Source organism: Anthonomus grandis, chromosome 6 (assembly GCF_022605725.1).
Source record: "Anthonomus grandis grandis chromosome 6, icAntGran1.3, whole genome shotgun sequence".
In the NCBI taxonomy this organism is placed as follows: Eukaryota; Metazoa; Arthropoda; class Insecta; order Coleoptera; family Curculionidae; genus Anthonomus; species Anthonomus grandis.
In genome coordinates this window covers 24,185,761-24,208,017 of record NC_065551.1, presented here as the reverse complement: position 1 = coordinate 24,208,017, position 22,257 = coordinate 24,185,761, and the positions used below count along the sequence as shown (strand labels likewise).

General features: G+C 32.9%; 1 protein-coding gene across 5 annotated transcripts in view; it reads left to right on the top strand.

The window, feature by feature from the left end:
- Positions 1–22,257, top strand: part of LOC126737845 (protein gustavus) — a 208,221-nt gene that overhangs the window by 149,375 nt on the left and 36,589 nt on the right. Inside the window, exon 1 of one of the 5 annotated variants that reach the window (XM_050442909.1) lies at positions 15,198–15,497. The exons of 3 other annotated variants lie outside the window; for them this stretch is intronic. In XM_050442909.1, the coding sequence (XP_050298866.1) occupies positions 15,472–15,497 (26 nt within the window). In that variant the 5' untranslated portion in view covers positions 15,198–15,471. Of the gene's footprint in view, positions 1–15,197; positions 15,498–15,748; positions 15,998–22,257 lie in introns of those variants that run through there. One more of the 5 variants, XM_050442908.1, reaches the window with a different exon arrangement.

Sequence of the window (22,257 nt, the reverse complement as noted above, 5' to 3'; positions counted from 1 at the left end):
AGGTACAGCAGACTGAGGATGAGACTCCAGAAGGTGGCAGGTCTACGGTTTTTATGAAACATATGAATTAAAAAAATTGCATAATAATATCTTCGTAAATAACAATTACAGTAAGTGCAAACGGCTAACAGTAACTGTTGTAACACAACACAAAACATCAACAAATATTTATTCGAGGTTATGATATTTCCCATGATAAACATCAACATCGCAGAAAGTTAAAATTTCCCGCCGCGAATATTTTTAAATCTGTATTTGACACATTCTGCAAAAAATCCGCGAAATTCGCCCTAGTCAGAATGGAGCTTAATGCTTCCTATTTACTAACTTCCATCTGTCTCGTCATAATCATGGCCCGCAATTTAAATCTTGCGTTTTTATTGAAACCCTTATTGAGTAATATACATGGAAAGTTGCATTATTGAAATCAATAAATCTTTGCCAAATAATTTGTTATGATCAAGCAAAATGATTCACATGAGAAGCACTCAATTTTTTAAAGTTACTACTTACCCTAACTATCTACCCTTTGACTCAATTTTTTGTTGTTTAAATAATTTATCCTTATTACGAAATCATAGTCTGTATAGCTATACAAAATTCAACTAACCCAGCAACTGTACGTTTGGGTCAACTGGTTCGGCGAATCTTTCCAAAATACGATGCCAGATGCGATTTCCAGATATACTAGAACTAGACGATACAAATTTCAGCAAATTAGTTGAACAAAAATCACCAAAATCCCAGTTTACTGGACTTTGGAACATGTAAGAGTTGAACCAAATTGGAACAAAAAAAAATCATTTGTTGGAAATCAAAAATTAAATTTAGAATTATTTCATTCTATACAAGTTACACCAGCACCAAATTAATTCTGAAAGTCACTTTTTAGCGTGCATTTTAATCTTTCGCTCTCTCAATATATTTCAGCAATAATGTTTTCAATGAGATCAATGTAATCAGCCTATAGTTGTAGAGATTGAATTGGAGAGATCAATCCGGATTGAATCCCTGTTGTTCTAGTTGAGATATAGATATCTCGTCTACAGCTCTGAATCGAAGAAGGTCATAATGAAGGATTACGAGTTTCAGAGTATTTCGATAGAAACAAAGTTTGGGCATATGAAAATGTGCTTTTCATAAATAACCTTAGAACCTTACTAATAAATATAATAATGAGTATAGGAATTATGAAATTGAAGAAGTTTTGGCTTACAGCTATTATAGGGCAAGCGTTCTTGATAATTCTATACATTAAATCACCAAAATAAATCATTAAAAGAATTACAAGATCATTCGCAAGTATTTTTATACAGGAAAACTAAAATGTTTCGTCAACGATAGTTTTTTCCTGTCTGCGTAAGCCGCTTAGTAATATTAGTTAATTATTTGTAAGAGCAACTTTCGAATTTCGTACTATTCGGTTTTTATAAGATTAACTGCGTAAATTTTATTCTGGTATAGTTCGCTGAGTTGAAGAAGTGGATTACCTAAAAATCCCGATAAATTTCAACTTTACTTATAACAATTATAAAACCAGCACGTTGTATAAGCTACAAAGCGTGGCTTGTACATTTTAAATAGCGGGTGAGCAACAAAGAGTCTCCCGTCATACTTTTAAAATAGGAAACCAACAACAATTAAGATAATAAACTCAAATAAAGACAGTTTAAAACAAAGGAGGCTATTTCGAGCGTTCGTTTTTGTTTAACATTACTTAACCGAGACCAATATGGCGGGTCGCGTTCCCATGGCACCGCCATTGTTTTTAGTAAGCAGCCAGCGTTTCGATTATATTCAATTTGGGAATTTTTTCAAGTTTTTTTTTTACTTGCAGAATTAATACCGGAAACCGGGTGGAGTTGTTGACATATGTACGAGTAACTCTACGTGTGTCAGTTAAGGTTTCCTATATTGTTTTACGCGTTTTAATGTATTGTCGAAGGCTCGGTTAACTGTTTGTGGCTTATCAATTTAGAATAATTAAGAAAGCGTGAGAAAATTTGATTTCATAACGTGTCGTAAAAATTTACAATTTTTTTCAATTATACTTGATTAAATGACAATACACTTTCGAAGAATTACATGCTTTACTGTATCAAATGCCTTCGTCAGATCCAAAGACATTAAAAGACAGCGGTGGGAAGATTAGCCAATTTAAGCAATGGACATCTTTAAATCTTTGGATAAACTATGTTCAATATAGAGTTTTGGAGATATTTTGGTTCCTACAAAGCTAAATCCAGCATCAACCTACACACAAATTTTTGGACAAAAGAGATTGATATCATAAGAAAAATTGGAGAGTATTTCTTGATTGATAAAATCCTGTTTTTTTGAATTACCTTCGGCAGTTTTGGACATTTTGGTTTCTTTAGAGATAAATTAATTCAGGATAAGTCATCAACCTTCAAAATATTTATTTTACTTAATCTTTATCTTTTTTGGAATGTTGTTCTCTGCTCTTCAAAATTTTTATGCTTCTTCAAACCACGCGCCGCATACAAGACAAATAGAATCTAGTTGTTAGTGTGAACACTTCATTTAAATATTCTAACACTTCTTGAGGGATAGTTACCTAGTTTTCAGGTTTACTTAATTTTTAGCTCTTTTCTTGATCCCACTTTAATTATCCCCTGTGGCACGAAAACTATCTTGTATCTGTGATTTGTCTTCCAGAATTTTCTGTGTTGAATTTCGACATACCTACATAGGATTAAGAATACATTGGTATACAACTCTATTCTTTAGGACTAGGCACTTCGATAAAACGCTGCCTTTTTTCAATCTTCATCTCCCTTGTTATTCATCTCGCCATTATCATCAGTCTTTTTTGTATACGTTTAACTTGAAATGGTAATATGCAATAAAGTAAAAAATCATCAAGTTTTCAACCAACATCAAGCCAAAAAGTTGCTATTGTACATAAAAATCATTTAATTATTTCTCGTTTAAGGACTTAACTTTTTTACTCTTTCAGAGAGTTTGTGCATATTAAAAAGAATATATTCAAAAAATACTCCAAAATACTCCTCTAGTTTGTCTCCATGATTACCTGAAATAATTTTAATTTTTCCTCCATGCAGAACAATGTCGTAGGATAAGTCCTGATTTCCTTGACTTGTCTAGAAGACTTAAAAAAATACATACAAGATTGTTCCAGGCAATTTAAAGAGATAGAAGAAGGAAGGAGAGAAGAAATGCTTGATTCAACTGCCTGTAACAAATCACTATTTTTTTCCAGGCAGTTGACGTCTCTAAAATGAAAAAGAAGAAGAAAAAGATAGAGAAGCAGAAAAGAAGGAATGCTTGATTTAACTGCCTGTTAGAAGTTAATATTTTGTTCTAGGCATTTGACGTCCTTGAAGAAGAAAAATAAAAAATAAGAGAAGAAAGGTTTGGCTCAAGTGCCTGTAAGAATATCTTTTTTTTCAAGTCTTTAACGTGATTAAAAAAAAAAGGAAAAAAAGCAGAAGAAAAGAAAAGTTTGACACAACTATCTGTACGAAATCAATAATTTCTTCCAGGCATTTGACGTTTTTGAAAAAGAAAAAGAAGAAGAGGAAGAAAAAGATAATAGGAAAAAGGTTTGGTTCAACTGCCTGTAAAAAATGTTTTTGTTAAAGCCTTTAATGTGTTTAAAAAGAAAAGGCAAAAGAAAAAGGAGGAGAAGCAGAGGAGAAGAAATGTTTGAGTCATTCGACTGTAAGAAATTACTAATTTCGTCCAGACATATGACGTCTTTGAAGAAGAAAAAATGAAGAAAATAATAAGAGAAAGGCTTGGCTTCTTTAACTTGTTTAAGAACAAACTTCTTTTAACTTTAAAGGAAGTCTTTAACTTGTTTAAGAAGAAAGAGAAGAATAAGAGAATCGTTTGACTCAACTGCCTATACTAAGTCAATAATTTCGTCCAGGCATTTGATGTTTTTGAAAAAGAAAAAGAAGAAAAATAAGAGGAGAAAGGTTTGGCTCAACTGCCTGTATGAAGTCAATTTTTTTTTCCAAGCAGTTGACGTCTTTAAAAAGAAAAATAGGAAAAAAAGAGAAAAAAGCAGAAGAGAAGAAATATTTGAGTCAGCTGCCTGTAAGAGATTAATAATTTCTTCCAGATATTTGACGTCCTTAAAGAAGAAGAGGAAGAAAAAATAAGAGGAGAATGATTTGGCTCACCTGCCTATAAGAATCTTTTTTTTCAAGCCTTTAACGTATTTAAAAAGAAGAAGAAAAAGGAGGAGAAGCAGAAGAGAAGAAATGTTTGAGTCAACTGCCTGTGAGAAATCAATAATTTCGTCTAGACATTTGGCATCTTTGAAGAAGAACAAGAAGAAGAGGAAGAAAAAATAAGAGGAGAAAGGTTTGACTCAACTGTCTGTAAGAAAATTTTTTTTAGTCTTTAACGTGTTTAAAACGAAGAATGAGAGAACAAACGTTTAATCTAACTACGTATATGAAGTCAATAAGTTCTTCCAGGCATTTGACGTTCTTGAAAAAGAAGAAGAAAAATTAGAGGAGAAAGGGTTGACCTAACTGCTTGTATGAAAACAATATTTTTTTCAGGCAATTGACCTCTTTAAAAAGAAGAAGAAGAAAAAGAGAGAGATGCAGAAGAGAAGCAATGTTTGAATCAATTTCCTGTAAGAAATCAATAATTTCTTTCAGACGACCTTGAAGAAGAAAAAGAAGAAGAGGAAGAAAAAACTTAACTGCCAAAAACAAACTTGGCTCAGCTGCCTGTAAGTAATCAATAATTTATTTGAGGCATTGGATGTGATTTTAGCAGAAATCTAAATGAACACTTAAATCTTCATTGCAAGAATCGATGCGTAGTCTGAAGTATCGTTATAAATGCCCAAAGTTGTAATAGTCGTTTAAGTGCTTTTCCTGAGAAGTAAGAAGTGTTTATCCTTGACTTGATGATTAATGACTGACCCTTAATGACCTGGAAAGGATGGAAAAGTATTTAGAAGACTTTTCAAGGCGTTCAAAGAGATACTCCAGAGACTGCTATATTATAGTTGTTTAGCACTTGCCTTGGCAATTTTGCCATTTTTGCACAACTTCTTTTAGTAGCCTAATTTTGAGGAACACCTCTAAAACCTTCTACGTCTATTAGACAAACAGGTAGTAGAGTAAATTAACAATAAAATGATTTCATTATTAAGTTTTCAGAACAATTAATTAATCATAGTGAAATCATTAGTATTAATCATGAATCATCTTTGGTCTTCCTTAGAATACACTGAAGGTCTAAAAACCAAACTGATATAAATTAAACGGACCTCAGCTCTTTCTCTCACGATTGCTTAAAGCTAAAAACGGAAAGCTAGGAAATTAATTAATAACGAAATATCATTCTTGACCACCACAAAAGTGAGCATACCGATTTCAAACAATATCCAGTGTTAGGAAAAGTCTTGATTTTCTTGAATGGTCTGGAAACGTTTGAAAAAAATCTGAAAGACTATTCCAGACATTCAAAGAGACACTTAATTGCAAGATTCGATGAACAGTCTGGAGTATTGTTATGGCTGCCCACACTTGGAATAGTTATTTAAACTTCGTGACTAGAGTTTAAACATTAAACTTAGTAGAGGTTTAAAGAGATTGTGCTAATACCTTAATATTAACACGCCACTACGAAAGGACTGACATAAGGCTAGTAAATAAAATTTCCATCAAATTTTCTCCTAAATATCTTATATTAAATATAAAAACGTTAATTTTCTTTAAACAACTAAAAACCTAAAACTTATTACTAAGTAAACACACTCATTCCAGCAAGCACTCGAATAAAATTAAATTTTAAATTTAAATAAACACCAAGACAAAGTAATTAACTAAATTAAACCCTTTGGCCTTAATACAAATAGCGTAACAAAATTATTATTGTTTAAAATAAAACACACAAGTGAAAATTACAAAGGTACCTTGTTTCTATGTGAAGACACAGAAAAACAAAATCCAATACACTGCTGCTTCCACACTATACGCTTCCACAAAATGTTCAATAGTCTTATCCTTGGTTCAGTAACAGCCTCCTCACTAGTTATTAAAAATGTTCATGGAAAATGTCATAAATTTTGACTTTTCTGTTCACAACTTTATATTCTTACGAAGCGCCCACAAAATAATATGCTTTAACTAAAAGGCAATTTAATAGCTAGTTTACAACGCTTTTAACTGCAACGCTCAATTTTGCAACATAAATTTGCTTTTTATTTAAATTTATTAAATACAGGAAACAGATCTTTCCCATTTAAAGATATGGACAGGAAAGGTTTTATACCATTTCCGTCAAAAGACACAAACTGTTAACTAACTCTTTAAGAAGATCAACTTATGTGAAACAAAATTAACATCGACTTCGATGTTTTGGGTTTATGATTTTACGTCGCTGGCTGGACGGAGCAGAGATCTTGCCTGGTTTGCATTTATCGTCATACTGGGTGTGGTGCGGGGTAAATTTCGTGCCGCCGCGGCTTGATCGGGGCAAGACAGACCCAGACACCAATTCCAGGTATCGGAGAGTTTTTGTAGACTGTAGTTATTATTTGAGACAAATTTAATTTGTCTGTGTTGAGAAATTGATTTCGCAACATTTTGGGGCCCGGTTGGAGCAAATTGCTCCAAACTACATAAGTATCCCCAACTAATTTGATGAGGACAAAAAGGTTTCAGGTATATCTTGTTGAGGCAAAGGACAGACCTTGGCCACACTTCGAGTAAAAACTCCATCCTTGTTTTTAAGTTTCACAACTCTTACTTTACCATCATCTCCGGGAATGACTTCTATGACTCTGGAAAGTGACCAATGAAATGGTGGAGAGTTATCTTCCTTCAGAAGAACAAGTGAGTTGAGTTCTATATTTGGAAATTCTTGAAACCATTTTGGTCGATTTTGCAAACGATTTAGGTAGTCTTTAGTCCACTTTTTCCAAAACAATTGTTTTATTTGAGTAATACGTTTCCAAAGCGTTAATCTGTTTTCAGGGATTAAAGAAATGTCTTTTTCAGGATATGACATCAAACTAGTACCAATTAGCAAATGACCAGGAGTCAAAACTTGAAAGTCATTTGGGTCATTTGATAAGGGACATAAGGGCCGTGAATTAAGAATTGCTTCTATCTGTACAAGTATGGTATAGAAAGCCTCAAAGGTAAAATGACTTTGACCAATAATACGATGGATATGATGCTTGGCACTTTTAACGGCAGCTTCCCATATTCCTCCCCAATGAGGACTTCGTGGAGGAATAAACTTAAATTTTATTTCGCTCTGGGACAAAAATTCCTTAATTTGATTAGAAGTTTCAATTTTATTGAAGAATGAATAAATATCATATAATTGGTTCTTAGCACCTATAAAGTTGGTCCCATTATCACTGAAGATCATAGATGGGTTACCACGACGACTTATGAATCGCTTCAAAGCACATAGGTAGTCTTCAGTGGTCATGCTGGAGACTACTTCCAGGTGAACGGCCTTAGAAGACATGCAAACAAAAATAGCCAAGTAAGCCTTTATTCTAGGAGCCTTACGAAGGTTGGAAGATTTTAGGGTAAATGGCCCTGCATAGTCTACACCAACATGACTAAAAGGTCTAGATACTAACACCCTGTCCTTGGGAAGGTTTGCCATGATTTGTTGAGCTGGTTGCGCTTTAAAACGATAACATGTGACACATTTTGAAATTATTCTCTTAAGGTCTCTAAGACCATTAAGTGGCCAATATCTGGATCGGAAATTTGAAAGAACATTTTGAGCACCTGCGTGTCCAAGTCGCTGATGCTCATATTTCAACATCAATGACACAATATAGTTATGAGACGGTAGAAGTAATGGATGTTTGTGGTCAAACGGGATATTAGCATTTTCCAATCTTCCACCAACTCTTAGAAACCCATTTGAATCAATAAAGGGGTTCAATTTTCTCAAAGTCTTATCCGAAATATTTTTATTTGACTTTAACTCAGAAATTTGCTTTAAAAAATATTTGGATTGTATGACCTGTATTATTTGGTTAAGAGAATCTCTTAATTCTTGGACCTTTAAAGGGCCAGAATTTGTAATGTTTTTGTTTCTGCAATTATGTAAGAACCTAAGCATATATGCTACTGTACGTTGTAATTTCAAGAAACTTGAGAAGCGTTTGAAAATGTTAGACCAAAAAACATCCTGATTTAATACTTCAGTACTAAGTAACGAAATTTTTCTTTCTTCTGGCAAGTTATTTAAACTCTGAAATTTTTTAGACTTTGTCAAATCAAGATCTGGAAGCTCTAGAAAGGCTGGTCCATGAAACCACACTTTAGAAGTTAAAAGATCAGTAATAGAAATACCTCGAGAGGGTAGATCTGCTGGATTGTCAGAGGATTTAATATGCCGCCAAGTAAACTCAGAGGTTAATTCCTGTATCTTGGATACGTGATTAGAAATAAATATATTCCAACGGGATGCATGAGACTCAATCCAAGATAAGGCTATCTCGGAATCAGACCATAGATTTACTGAATCTACTTTAAACCTATTAGCATAAATGTTTATGAGTTTTGTGATTAATTGTGAGAGCAGAAGCATAGCGCAAAGCTCTAATCGAGGAAGTGTAACACTTTTTAGAGGAGAGACTCTAGACTTTGATGAGACAAGAAAACTAGAAATGCTACCATCCGAATAGGATGTGCGTAGATAAACGCAGGCAGCATAGGCTTTCATGTTTGCATCTGCGAAGCCGTGTAACTGAATTTCCTTTAAGGGTTTATCCAAAAAGAAATATCTTGGAATTTTGAGATGTTGAAGAAGATGTAAATTGTCAACAAAGTTTTTCCACTGGATAATTACATTACTATCCTTTAAGGGTGTATCCCAATCAATTTTTAAAGTCCAGATATGCTGAATAATCAGCTTACCAATAACAATAACTGGTGACAAGAATCCGATAGGATCGTAGCACTGTGCTACTGTTGAAAGGATTTTTCTTTTAGTAAAGGGTTCAGGAAAAGTCTTCTTAGGACTTGAAATTAAAAAATAATCGACTACTGGATTCCATTTTAATCCGAGAACTTTATTTAGGGTTGAATGAAATTTAAATTCCAATTCTGAATAATAAAGTTGGTCAGTACATGCTGACAAAAATTGTGGTGAATTGCTGCACCATTTATGCAATGGAAATCCATGCTTATTTAATAGGAAGTTGAGTTGATCGTACAGAATTTTAAGATCATTAAAATCATCAACACCTCCTAAAATATCATCACAATAAGTTTGGTTTAGAAGAGCATTTGATGCGACTGAATAGTCAGATAAGTTGTTCTGTGCTATTTCAGTTAACACACGAGTGGCTAAAAAAGGAGCATTATTAGTGCCATAAGTAACCGTTAACAATTCAATGCATTTGAGTTGATCCTCAGGTCTTTCTCTCCAAAGAATATTCAATAAAAAGGTTTGCTCAGGATTAACCAATATTTGTCTAAACATCTTTTCAATATCACAAGTCAGAACATACTTAAACGAGCGAAAACGACACAAAATATCGTATAAATCTGGCTGTACTTGAAAACCCTTTAACATTATGTCATTGAGAGAATACCCTGTTGAAGGTTTACAAGAGCCGTCAAACACAACACGCAATTTAGTGGTTGCACTGTCCTCTCTAATCACTGCATGATGTGGAAAAAAGTATTTTTGTTGGGAAAACTCATTACATTGAGTAAGAGGAACAAATCTTGCATGACCTAGGGACACATATTCCTCGATAAATTGTTTATACTGTATATAATATTCTGGACTTTTCTCAAACCTTTTCTCAAGATTTTCAAACCTTTTACGAGCAATTGAAATTGAATCACCTAACTTGAGGTGCTCATTTTCATTTTTAAGAGGTGAGTTTTTTTGGAAAGTACCATTTTCTAAGATTTTTGTAGTATTTACAAATATAGATTCTGCCAAGTCATCATCTGGGGTGCGAAGCTTAACAGGTGGAAGTTCTTCTAACTCCCAAAACTTTGCAACAATGGTTTCAAGGCATTTTTGTTCATCATTTTGAGCAAAAAGGGCAACAGAGTCTTGACCTGATTGAATTACGTTTAGATGTGCAGTAGAAATATTTGAATTGGAATTTGAAGGATATAAACCTCCAATTACCCAACCAAGATGAGTGTTAAGTAGGGTAGGCATTTTGTTTCCCAAACTAATCATACCAGGGGTAAGTAATTGATAATATAGGTCTGAGCCTATAAGAAGATCAATTTCTGAGGGTATGTTAAAGTTGGGATCAGCTAAGAATATATTACTTGGAATATTCCATGCATATGTATTAATTTCTATATGAGGAAGGGAACATGTAATATTGGGAAGCACTACACAACTTAACTTAAAAGATTTTTGATTAAAATTGGAATGTAAAATGACATCCACCATTTTTTGTGAGACGCTATGAGACAGGGCAATACCTGAAACTCGTGTTCTTTTGTTATATGGAATATATTTTAGTTTTTCAATAAGAGAACTTGTTATATAGGAGTTTTGAGATCCATTATCTAAAATACCCTTGACGGTAACTGGGTTGCCATCGGCATCTAACAAGTTTAAAGAGACAGTAGCTAGAAGGACTTGACAGTTTTTGGTAGACAAATTTGAAACTGTGTGGGTCTCTTCGGAATGTTGACTCACTTCATTTTGTGCTACATTAGCAGTAGTTAGATTATTATTCTGCCTGCAATTATTGTGTGAAGTGAATTCTTGATCGACCATAGAATGGTTTTGATTATTGTTTATTTGGGAATGAATATTGTTCGTATGATTTCTGGCAGATTGATTATTTTGGAAATTTCCATGTATTGATCCTTGGTTAGATCTGGTTGGAAATCGTGAAGTCTGGCTAAAACGATTCTGATTAACTCTGTTTTGTAAATTCGAGCTTGGACTATGGGATTGCTGAAAATCATGAAGAAGGGAATGGTGTCTTTTGCCACAATAAATACAAGTTTTATTAGAAGGGCAATTACTTAAATTGTGCTGAGAAGCCAAGCAATTATAACATAACTGTTTTGATGAAACAGTTTGTCTCTTTCCTGTAAGTGATAAACCTTTAAATTTATTACAGCCTAAAATTACATGTGAAGTTTCATTACAGTATACACATTTTTTATTGTTACCTTGATTTGTATTTGTGTGTAAGGAAGTATGGGTTTGAACCCTATTTGGTTTTTGAACTTGAGGTTCATTACTTGACAAATTTTCTAGAGTTACACATTTTCTTTCAACAAATTTAATAAAGTCAGTAATACTAGGCAACTGGTCTTGTCTACGTTCACTTTCATAAGCTTTACGTGTACCTATGTCTACCTTTTTTATCCATAGATAAATTACTAAAACATCAAACAATTCTTCTTTAGTATAGTTTAAGTTATTTAAAGACCCTATACTTCCTTTGCATTTATTAACAAAATCTCTAAGATTAGCTGAGTTAACCTTTGAAACAACTGGAACATCTAAAATTGCACCAATGTGTGCATTAAGGACAGTTATTTTATTTTCATACCTTTCTTTAAGATAAGCTAAAGCTGTAGTAAAATTTGCATTAGTAAAAGATAAATGCTCAACTATTTCAAGTGGTTCACCTCGTAAACAGGATTTTAAATAAGCAAATTTTTGTATATCTGATAATGTGTTATCTTGTATAACAATTGACTCAAACATTTGCATAAAGGAAGGGTATTCTGACATGTTACCCATAAAATGTTTAATTTTTATTATTTGTAAAATATTCGTAAAAGGAGACATCATTGATTTTCCTACTACTGCTGGCGATGCATTACAACGCTGTAAAGAAGTATTTAAAGTGCCTGACAACTCTTTAATTTTATTATGACACAACACAAATCCTATATCACATTTTTCATCTATTAATACCCTATCTTCATCATCTGGTTCACTATTATCTAAAGTTGAATTCAGCTCGAACTGATATTCAATTTCATCTTGAGCTAAATTATAAGCATCTAACGCATTTTGCAACTGATTTATTTTGGTTTCAAAAAAAGTTATATCAATTTCAATATCTTTTTTCTTATCAAGTGAATTTAAAACCCTTGATATTTTACTTTTGGCCAAAGTACGGTTCTTTTTTAACTGGTTAATGTCCATTTTGAACTATGGATAATTTAAAAATAGTACTTAAAAAGGTAAACCTTTAAATAAAAACTCAGTAAAGGTATTGATTTGCTCAACAAAATTTGACTGGACTAAATTAGAATCTAATCTATTACTAATTTTACTGGATGTAAAATTAAAAATAATGGGTGCTGGAAATATGTTTTATTTAGAAAACTTGATGGAACATCCGGCTCGAAGGACCATATTTAAACTTCGTGACTAGAGTTTAAACATTAAACTTAGTAGAGGTTTAAAGAGATTGTGCTAATACCTTAATATTAACACGCCACTACGAAAGGACTGACATAAGGCTAGTAAATAAAATTTCCATCAAATTTTCTCCTAAATATCTTATATTAAATATAAAAACGTTAATTTTCTTTAAACAACTAAAAACCTAAAACTTATTACTAAGTAAACACACTCATTCCAGCAAGCACTCGAATAAAATTAAATTTTAAATTTAAATAAACACCAAGACAAAGTAATTAACTAAATTAAACCCTTTGGCCTTAATACAAATAGCGTAACAAAATTATTATTGTTTAAAATAAAACACACAAGTGAAAATTACAAAGGTACCTTGTTTCTATGTGAAGACACAGAAAAACAAAATCCAATACACTGCTGCTTCCACACTATACGCTTCCACAAAATGTTCAATAGTCTTATCCTTGGTTCAGTAACAGCCTCCTCACTAGTTATTAAAAATGTTCATGGAAAATGTCATAAATTTTGACTTTTCTGTTCACAACTTTATATTCTTACGAAGCGCCCACAAAATAATATGCTTTAACTAAAAGGCAATTTAATAGCTAGTTTACAACGCTTTTAACTGCAACGCTCAATTTTGCAACATAAATTTGCTTTTTATTTAAATTTATTAAATACAGGAAACAGATCTTTCCCATTTAAAGATATGGACAGGAAAGGTTTTATACCATTTCCGTCAAAAGACACAAACTGTTAACTAACTCTTTAAGAAGATCAACTTATGTGAAACAAAATTAACATCGACTTCGATGTTTTGGGTTTATGATTTTACGTCGCTGGCTGGACGGAGCAGAGATCTTGCCTGGTTTGCATTTATCGTCATACTGGGTGTGGTGCGGGGTAAATTTCGTGCCGCCGCGGCTTGATCGGGGCAAGACAGACCCAGACACCAATTCCAGGTATCGGAGAGTTTTTGTAGACTGTAGTTATTATTTGAGACAAATTTAATTTGTCTGTGTTGAGAAATTGATTTCGCAACAATAGTCTTTTAAAGTCTTATGCCTTGCTGACTAATAACTGACCCTTAAACGTCCTGGAAAGGATGGAAAAGTACTTAGAAAACTCTTCAAGGCATTCAAGGAGACACTTTAGAGGCTGCTGTAGAAGCATGAATAAGCAGTCTTTGACTCTCTACACTGGGAGTAGTTGTTAAAACTCGGCTTGGCAATTTATTTCCTGATTGGGAATAGTGTGGACTGTATCTTTTACAGCTATAAAGGTGCATTGATGCAAGTTTCATTGTTAATCAGTTATCTTTGACCAAATTGTGAGCTGAAATCATGTTCACTATTTAAGGTTCACGTTTTAGTGCGTTTTTCTTTGGACCTTTTAAGTTACTGAACCTTAGAATTTCATCACGAATCAGTAATTATTTCTCATGTTATGACTCTGCACCTTATGATGTAAATCCATATTAATTTGTCTATGCTGTGCTATTAGAATAATTCTTATTTTAGTACAATTTCTTATGAAAGGCTGGTACCATCATGTTATAAAGAGTCTTGTTCTTCTTGGTTGTCTTTTATAGATTTTTGAGTAGCAGCAGTTGAAATTTGGTAATCATTCTAAAACCAATACCAACTCTGGTCAGAAGCTTAACTATCCTTTATGGGCCAGGTGGTATTTTTGCACAAATTCTTTTAGTTGCGTAATTTTGATGAACACCTCAAAAACCTTCTAAGTCAATTAGACAAACAGGTAGTAGAGTAAATTAGCAAATATATATAAAATGATTTTATTTATTAATCATAGTGAAATCGTTAGTATTAATCATGAATCATTTTTGATCACCTTTACACTACAACAAATCTAAAGCTACGTTTACAACGCGTGTATACCAAATATTTAATACTTGGATCAAATGACGTCACAAGTATTATTTTTTCGGTGTAAACGATAGCGCACTAAAATTTGATACGCGAATTTGATGCTTTCTAAACATGGCTGTTAGCTTACGAGGTTTTAATTTTTGAACACAAAAATAAAGAAGAAAATACAGAGGACAAGCTTAAGCCTTGAAAAATAAATTATTAGTTTATTTTTATTACCTTTAAACAATAACACTTTTAAAGATTTAGAGGTTATGTCCTATAATTCTTCGTCTAAATTCACTTCAACTGACATTTTGATCCTAGTGATAGTCCTGGACTAATTTAACCCTCAAAATCAATCCTTGTAAACAGGACTATACTAAATAAAAATAGTCTATCATTTGATCCATGGATCTAATAGATCCGCGCGTTTCAAACGTAGCTTAAGACCCAAACTTTTCAACGACTATGATATAAATTAAACAAACCTCAACTATTTCTCTCACGATTGCTTAAAGTTAAAAAGAGAAAGTCAGGAACTTGATGAATAACGAAATATCATTCTTGACCACGACAAAAGTGAACACACCACTATCAAGAAATTATTTCATCCGCTCGTGACTTGACTACGTCATCATCACCTGTCAAAAAATAACATCCAGATCGTCGACCTCGACATCTCCAAGTCTTTAGTCATGGCGTAATTCTGAGAACCTTAACCTTGAGCGCACACCATCCTTCCTCCAATTAATCACACCATTACAATTATATTGTTTGCTAAGGATTTTCCCGCGTTTGAAAATTTTCAAAATGCCTCTCTCTTACCATGCACATTAGTTTAATTGCAAGAAATAATTATAATATTAATCCATACGTCCCCGTATGTTGGATAAAAAAAAAATTGAGAAAAAAAAGCGAACGGCTGCCGTCGATCGTGGTTCGCTGCGGTACGGTCGACGAAGTCAGTCGGTCGTCAGTACCCAACAGGACCGTGGGTACCCAGTTCTTTCAATTCGCGCGCGGGTTTTTTCTTTTGTTTTCTCTCGGTTTCGCACGTGTTTCTTTGGTGCTTCTTCAGCCCTTTGTTTGCTTTCAAAGGGGGTACTCAGTAAGCACATCAAAGTATAAACGGTGAAGTTGGGGAGGAGGTTGAAGATGTCGATTGTCTGAAACCTTTAGAACGTACTCAGGCATTTTTTTCAGTTGTAGCTAGTGTGAACAGTTGTGCAAAATGAATTTGGATGTTTTAAGGCGCAGGTAAGTTAACTAAAGCATTATAAGCTCTTAGCATAATTAAAATGGAAAAGCTTGTTCTATAATGAGGTTTTTGGCGCGTAAATTAATCTAATAAAACAGTTCACGGAATTGTTTTTCTTTGTCGCGTTTCGAGAGACTACGTCGTTCGTTCTTTTTTTGGATCGTCATAAAGTGATGGGGGATTTTTTTGCAAATTTTCATTAGTACATCAGTCGCACATTCGTTGTCCTACTTTTACGTTAATATTCGCCAGACGGTCGCTAATAATACGAGTAAACCGATTTTTGTTATCGGTTGGTAAATTGTAATTTTTTTTCTACGGAAGACAGGTGTTCACGGTCGTTCACGCAAGGTTGTCGACACATGGTCGTGTCGTAGTTTCTTTCAAGGATATACGGGGTGTTAAGAACCGACTGTCTAATAAGGATGAGGGTTATAGACCTAGGTTATTCGCTCTTGGAACTGTTGGGGGCAGTGGCTTTACAGAAACGTGTTTCTGGGTAGGTTAAGCAAACATAACTAAAGTTCCTTTGATTTAAGATTTCTAGTTTTTTTCTTCAAATTTGCTAAACTACTTATAACTCAAAAATCAGGAAAGATTGAAACTTGAAAATTCGTACACTATAGAATTTTGATTAGACACTTATTTCAATGTTTTTTCAAAAATCTACACGGAGTTAAACGAATTATTTTTGGAAAAGTTGATTTTTTCTTAAAATTTGTGAAAATGCCTATAACTTCAAAACCAAGCAAGATTGAAACATAAAAATTGGTATTTTAGTGTTTTTTCAAGAATCTATGGTGTGTTCAGAAAAAAAATTACTTTTGGAAAAGTTGATTATTTCTCAAAATATCCATAACTCAAAAACCAGACAAAATTGCAACATGAACTGTTGTACATACATTTCTAATACAATTCCATTACATCTATTTCAGCGTTTTTTTAAAAATCTACACTATATTTTTTTTTAATTAATTTTTTCTTAAAATTTCCCAAAATGTCCATAGCTCAAAAACCAGGCAACAATGAAACTTACAAATTTTTATAGAAATTTCTCCTAGTTTCTTAAAAGTTATACACGGTCCTAAGAAAAAAATTATTTTTGAAAAAGTTGTTTTTTTTTCTAAATATTTCACGAAATGCCCATAACTCAAAAACCAGGGAAGAATAAAACATGAAAATCTGTACACAAGTTCCTTATACAATTCTATGAGACACTAAATCTAATTTTCCAAAGATTTGTGCATGATTTTTGACTCAGAGACTTTTAGACTCATGTTTTACCATTTTAGGGAATTGCAGGCTGTTTTTTGTATCCTTTATACCTTTGAAATATTTTTCTAAATATTTTTTAAATATTTTTTAAAATAATTTTTTATTCTTTTCATGTTTTCTAGGAATAATTTGGTTTCCAGGTCATCTAGGAACTGGAAATCACTCCTAGTCTTTTATATTTTTTTTTAAAGATTTACAGATATTTTTCATTTAATATTTAATTAATATTTGTGGCCTTGAAGGCATAAAGACTGTCCTCAAATTCCTAAAATAAATTAAATAAACTTTTTCGACCAATAATAGTCAGAGATAATAAACGTTGAAAATTTATTTTTACAGGATCACAAAACAATTTTAACACTTACGAAAACTCTCTATTTTATTTGCGAATTAGAGAAACCTAGCGAAATAAGTTTGGTTAGGGATAAAATTGTTTTGTAATTTAAGTGTCACGCCAAAGGTTCCACCCGTAGTGCTATTCTTATAAGATTTACTATTTATGAATTACAATAATTTCTAATTCAGTTCAGGTCGTCAGCATATTATCTTAGGCTCAAGCTCAGAGTTTTTGGTTGATTATTTTCAATCTACTAAAGCTATAACTTTATATATTCAATTATTAAAAAATCTAAACTATTGACAACAATTATTAAAGTTCTAAACCTAATATCACTGTAGATATGATACTCCACACACTGATATTCCAAAAATCCCCTTCAAGGAACTCATAACATGAAAACAGCGTACAGGATAAGCTAAGATATCAAAAGTAGTAAGACTGAATAAATTATAATTTTTTTATTATCTAATCAGTAATAATCTTCAGCAATCTTCGAAACAGAACCCTTGTACTGCGGAAGAACGCAATTTTCATGCAAATGCCCCTGGAATTCCTTTCAGGGATAGACATCTTATAAGTTATATGAAGCTATATTGATTTCCTTCCCTACGGCTGTATCAGATATAGTGAGCCATACCTTAATAACCTTATGCTCGAAACTAATAGCTGGTTATGGTGGTGAATCTTCGTAGGCCTTCTTAATAGTTTCCAAGAGATGAAGCATTTAATGACGTAGCAACGCTTCTGAACGGAGTCGTACTTTTTGGTCGTACCGTGTTTGATCCTACAGCCACAAGCAGCATAACCAGTTTTAAAAACTTTGTGATTATCTACAGGGTTACTTTAAAATTCCTAGTGAATTCACAATTTAGGACTAATGATTTGGAATTCTGTTCACATCAGCACATGCTTTGTACACCAAGCTTGATGTCTAAATCCACTCCATTTTTGATTGATACTCTAAATCCAGTATCAGTGAAGAGATTTCCGCTATTATACAAAATTGGAAGTCAATCATCAATTTTTAGACCATGTTTAACGCCCTCCCTCTCCTTGTCATCAATCGTCAATATTTTCTTGACTGCCTTGACTACTCCGCAGTAGATTAAATTAAATTACATTAAAATAAAGGTGAAGTTACACTACGACCTATAAAATATATTATGTGCCCCTTTCTAGTTATTATTCCATGTTAATCCCAACCCAATCTTATTGCTTTAAAAGTTAGTAATTATAACTTCATAGCTACCAACATGTACGGCACGATTTTCGGCATGCAGTTAATAGGTGTTCTATAGCGTAGTCCTATTAGAATCTGCGCATTCACTTTTCTGTTCTAGTTTTAATTTCCTGCGTTGTTTTTGAAGGTGACAAGGCCCCGTCAAAAAACCTGTGAGAATATGTAGCTTTAATTAAACTTACTAGAGGTTTAGATGTTTTCGGAAGGAACATTTTGGATTGCCTCAACCCTGGATGATCATCCCAGAGCCGTTCTCTGACTTGTTTCATGCCACATGTTAACATGCCTGAATGATTGTGTTTCTTTACCCAATTGTGGCAAACTATTTACTGGAAATTGAAAGGAGATATCTTCCGGCCAGTGACTCATGAAATGATGTAATCACGATGGTCTAGAAAACTACGTAGAGTACTGATTGGTTTTTGGAGATATCCCCTTTAAAAGTAAATCACCTGGGTTTAAGTCTGTAATTGAAGTCTGTAATTGAAACTTTTGATTCTGAGATATTCTATTTCCAACGAAAATTTGAAGAAGATGAGGCAATCTTTTTATCCAGGCTAGAGTCCCAGTACCATAAAGAATAAGTTTTCAAAGTTAAAGTCAGAAAATGTACAACTTTATCAAAAAGTTGCGCTATAATAGAAGCAGCTCATAGCTCAAGCCTTAAAATGCTTATTGACTGTAAAGGTGCTACTCTTGATTTAACCAAATAACTTGAAGTAATCAATTTTACATGAATTGTACCGTCTTGAGTCACAGTACGTAAATAAATTACTGCACCATAAGTCTTTTGAGAACTATCAGACAAGTCATGGATTTAGATTGAAACTGCTTTTTTCCGTAAAGTATATCTTAGAATCCTTAGCGAAATAGAAAAAATTATCTCTTAAGGTACATTTTCGTCCCAAGATATTTTCATTGCTCCTAGTGACTGCATTAATATTCTTGGAGTTTTTGTGACGGGACTCAAGAAACCTAGTGGTTCGAATATTTCGGCTGTATCTGATAAAATTACCCTGTTTGTAATACGTTTACCAAAAGTAAATGATTTATGGAAAATGAAAAACAAAAATGACTTGAAGAACAGCTGATACCTAAAGTTTTGCTTGAATCATCTGAATAAAAGGAAAATAAATCTGGCGATTTATAATAAGCCTTAAATTTTCATCAACATCTGAACTATTCGATTTCCATTTTCTTAGAGCAAAACAACCTGACTTATGAATAGGTGAAATTTGTATGCAAATTTCTATTAGTTCTTAAATCGAGTTAGCTGAAGATGGGAGATTATCCACGTATGTATGCTGTTTGACAGTGTGTGTTGCTGTTGGATAAATCTTTGCATGCTCAAGTGACAACTGTAGTATATAACATGTAGCAAGAAAAGGGGCACTAGCTGTGCTAAATGCTACTCTGTTTAGGGAATATGTTTGTTCTTTCTCTTCTGGATTATTACGCCATAAAAACAATTGTAAACGTTTAGATTTTTCAGCAATTTTGACCTGCATGTTTATTTTACTTATGTCTGCTGAGACTACATAAGTATGTTGCCTGAAACAAATCGTTGATACCGACCATTTTAGCGTCATTATAAGAGATTACTAAACTGGATTTCGTTTAGGAATTAAAAACCACGAACGACGTCTTGTGACGCTGTCCTCACGGAAAACTGAAGTGCAAAATATTGAACTTGATCTTCTGATAAAGGTGAAAAGATAGAAACGAATGAAAGTTATGTGTATTCGTTTATGAAATAATACATTTATTTGGTTGATGTTTTAGGCTTAATGAAAGTTTTCTTTCAAGATTAAAGAACTGCCAAGTTGCCAATTGTTTGGAATCTCCCAATTTTGACAGACAGTCTGTCACTAACTAAATACAATCTAGGTAGTCTAGGTCAGTCTAGGTATATAGTGCGCTATGTGTCAAAGCGGAAAATCCAACTCCTAAATAGACTTGACTTCAGATGCGCACGAATTTAGATTTATTCAAATCTTGAGAAATTATTTGTGGTTGGTAATCGACCTACAGCTATAAACATTAGAAACAAAGTGAATGACTAAGGGATCATCATGAAATGTTATTATTGAGTCAACGTCTTTTAATATACGATCATTTTAATTTTGCTTCACATCAGCAAACCCTTGCTAGATCTTCATTAAAGAAGTTTTTAAAGAATAAATTAATCGTTATTTAATCAATTACCATCAGCTCTACAGTATTCATTCTAGAATTCAAACCAAGTAAGTATATAATTTCGTAAATGCTCGACTTTTTATGAGTGTGATGTAAATCTTTTTTGTATCTTCTTCCATTGAAAGATTTATTAGTTAAAAGAAGCAGGTTGTGGAGAACAATAAAACTACTTACATCAAATGAAATTCGGGCCTTAAAGTTGAATTTTGTCCCTCAATTTTGGTTAATTTAAAGCTTTCAAAATACATGCATCCTTATTAATTTCGCCCGAACAATAAACTTTATTATCAAATTGGAAACAATATAGCTCAGGCTAAAAATAGAGAGAGCAAGGCTTACTGTATAAGCCTAGTTACACCATTGAACATTGGCGCAACTTTACCTACGTTTTGTGTAAAAATGTTGTGAAACGGTTTAGGCGTCCTCCACTTTAATGTATTCCTACTACGTTTTGCAATTACGTACGCAGATTTTAAAATACTATTATGTATATTATGTTTTTTTTGTCTGTTTGGGAGCCTTGATTCTTAATCTTTTTTGATACGAAAATGATTTTTTCAAATTTTTCTTAATGTGAACAAGGTTATTCACCGGCATCATAAAATACGAATTCTCTTTAATAAAAGACCGCTTGAAATTCACCTCGTAAATAATTAATGGCTGAAAAAAAATATCCGAAAGTATCAACATTTCAGTTGCGCATTTTAACCGGGCGACTGAAAGGTCAACAAAAACTTTTAAATTATTTTCCGCTGCTGACACCACGTCTGGTCCGATCATTAGATTTTAACATTCTAAAAATTACAAGGTTAAATCCAATCCATTGTTACGAAGCTTCCTTTTAATATTAAGCAGCTCACTTTATTTAATTACGTTCACAGTAAAAAATTACATTTTTTTAATCGTGTGAAGACCCATCTGCCGTGATGAACAAATTTCCCCCATAAAACGTTATCTCCCGGACCATATAATGACTATACGGGGTTCGGTTGCCCCCTTTTCATCATTAAATAAAGATTTTTAACTGTCATTCTACGAAAGCCCCCTGTATATTATAATGGACGTGTTAAACAGAGATGGGAACGAGTTATTTCAGCGGGCACGTGCGTCAGCTGTTTCAATATCATGTGAGCAGATGATGGAAGGGTTAGTTGATAGTTTTAAAAAAATAAAATTGCATGATGCCAATTTTTTAAGGGGTGTTAAGAGTGGCCAGTGGTGGACATTGACGTTGGAGGGTTCGCATGAATTTATTTTCAGTCTTACTAGTTGGAACTAAATATAAAGAGTCTTGGTTAGTGGTCAATCTGTTTTGTGATCCTTTGTTTTAGAATTTGTTAGAAATTTGGCAATAGTTTAAAAGAAAACTCAAAACTAATAAAAAACCACTATTTGTCTCAGATAAAATCAATCAAAACAAAAGGGCTATAAGCCCTAAATAATTGATTTTTTTAATGAATTTAATTATTTCCTAAGTAATACCAAATAAGAAAATAATGTATTTCAGTTTTGCACTGTCGCAAAAGTACTTTAGGTACTTTTTTTTCTTAATTTTGTTTAACCATTACATTTTATGCATCAGCTTTTCATAGGGTTCTTAGGCTTTTTTTATATTTTGTTTATGGCTTCTGTTTTATATTTTTTTGTGTAATGAATCCTTGAGTTTGAAGAGTCACGTGGAGGATTTATTACATTAAATGCAATAAAA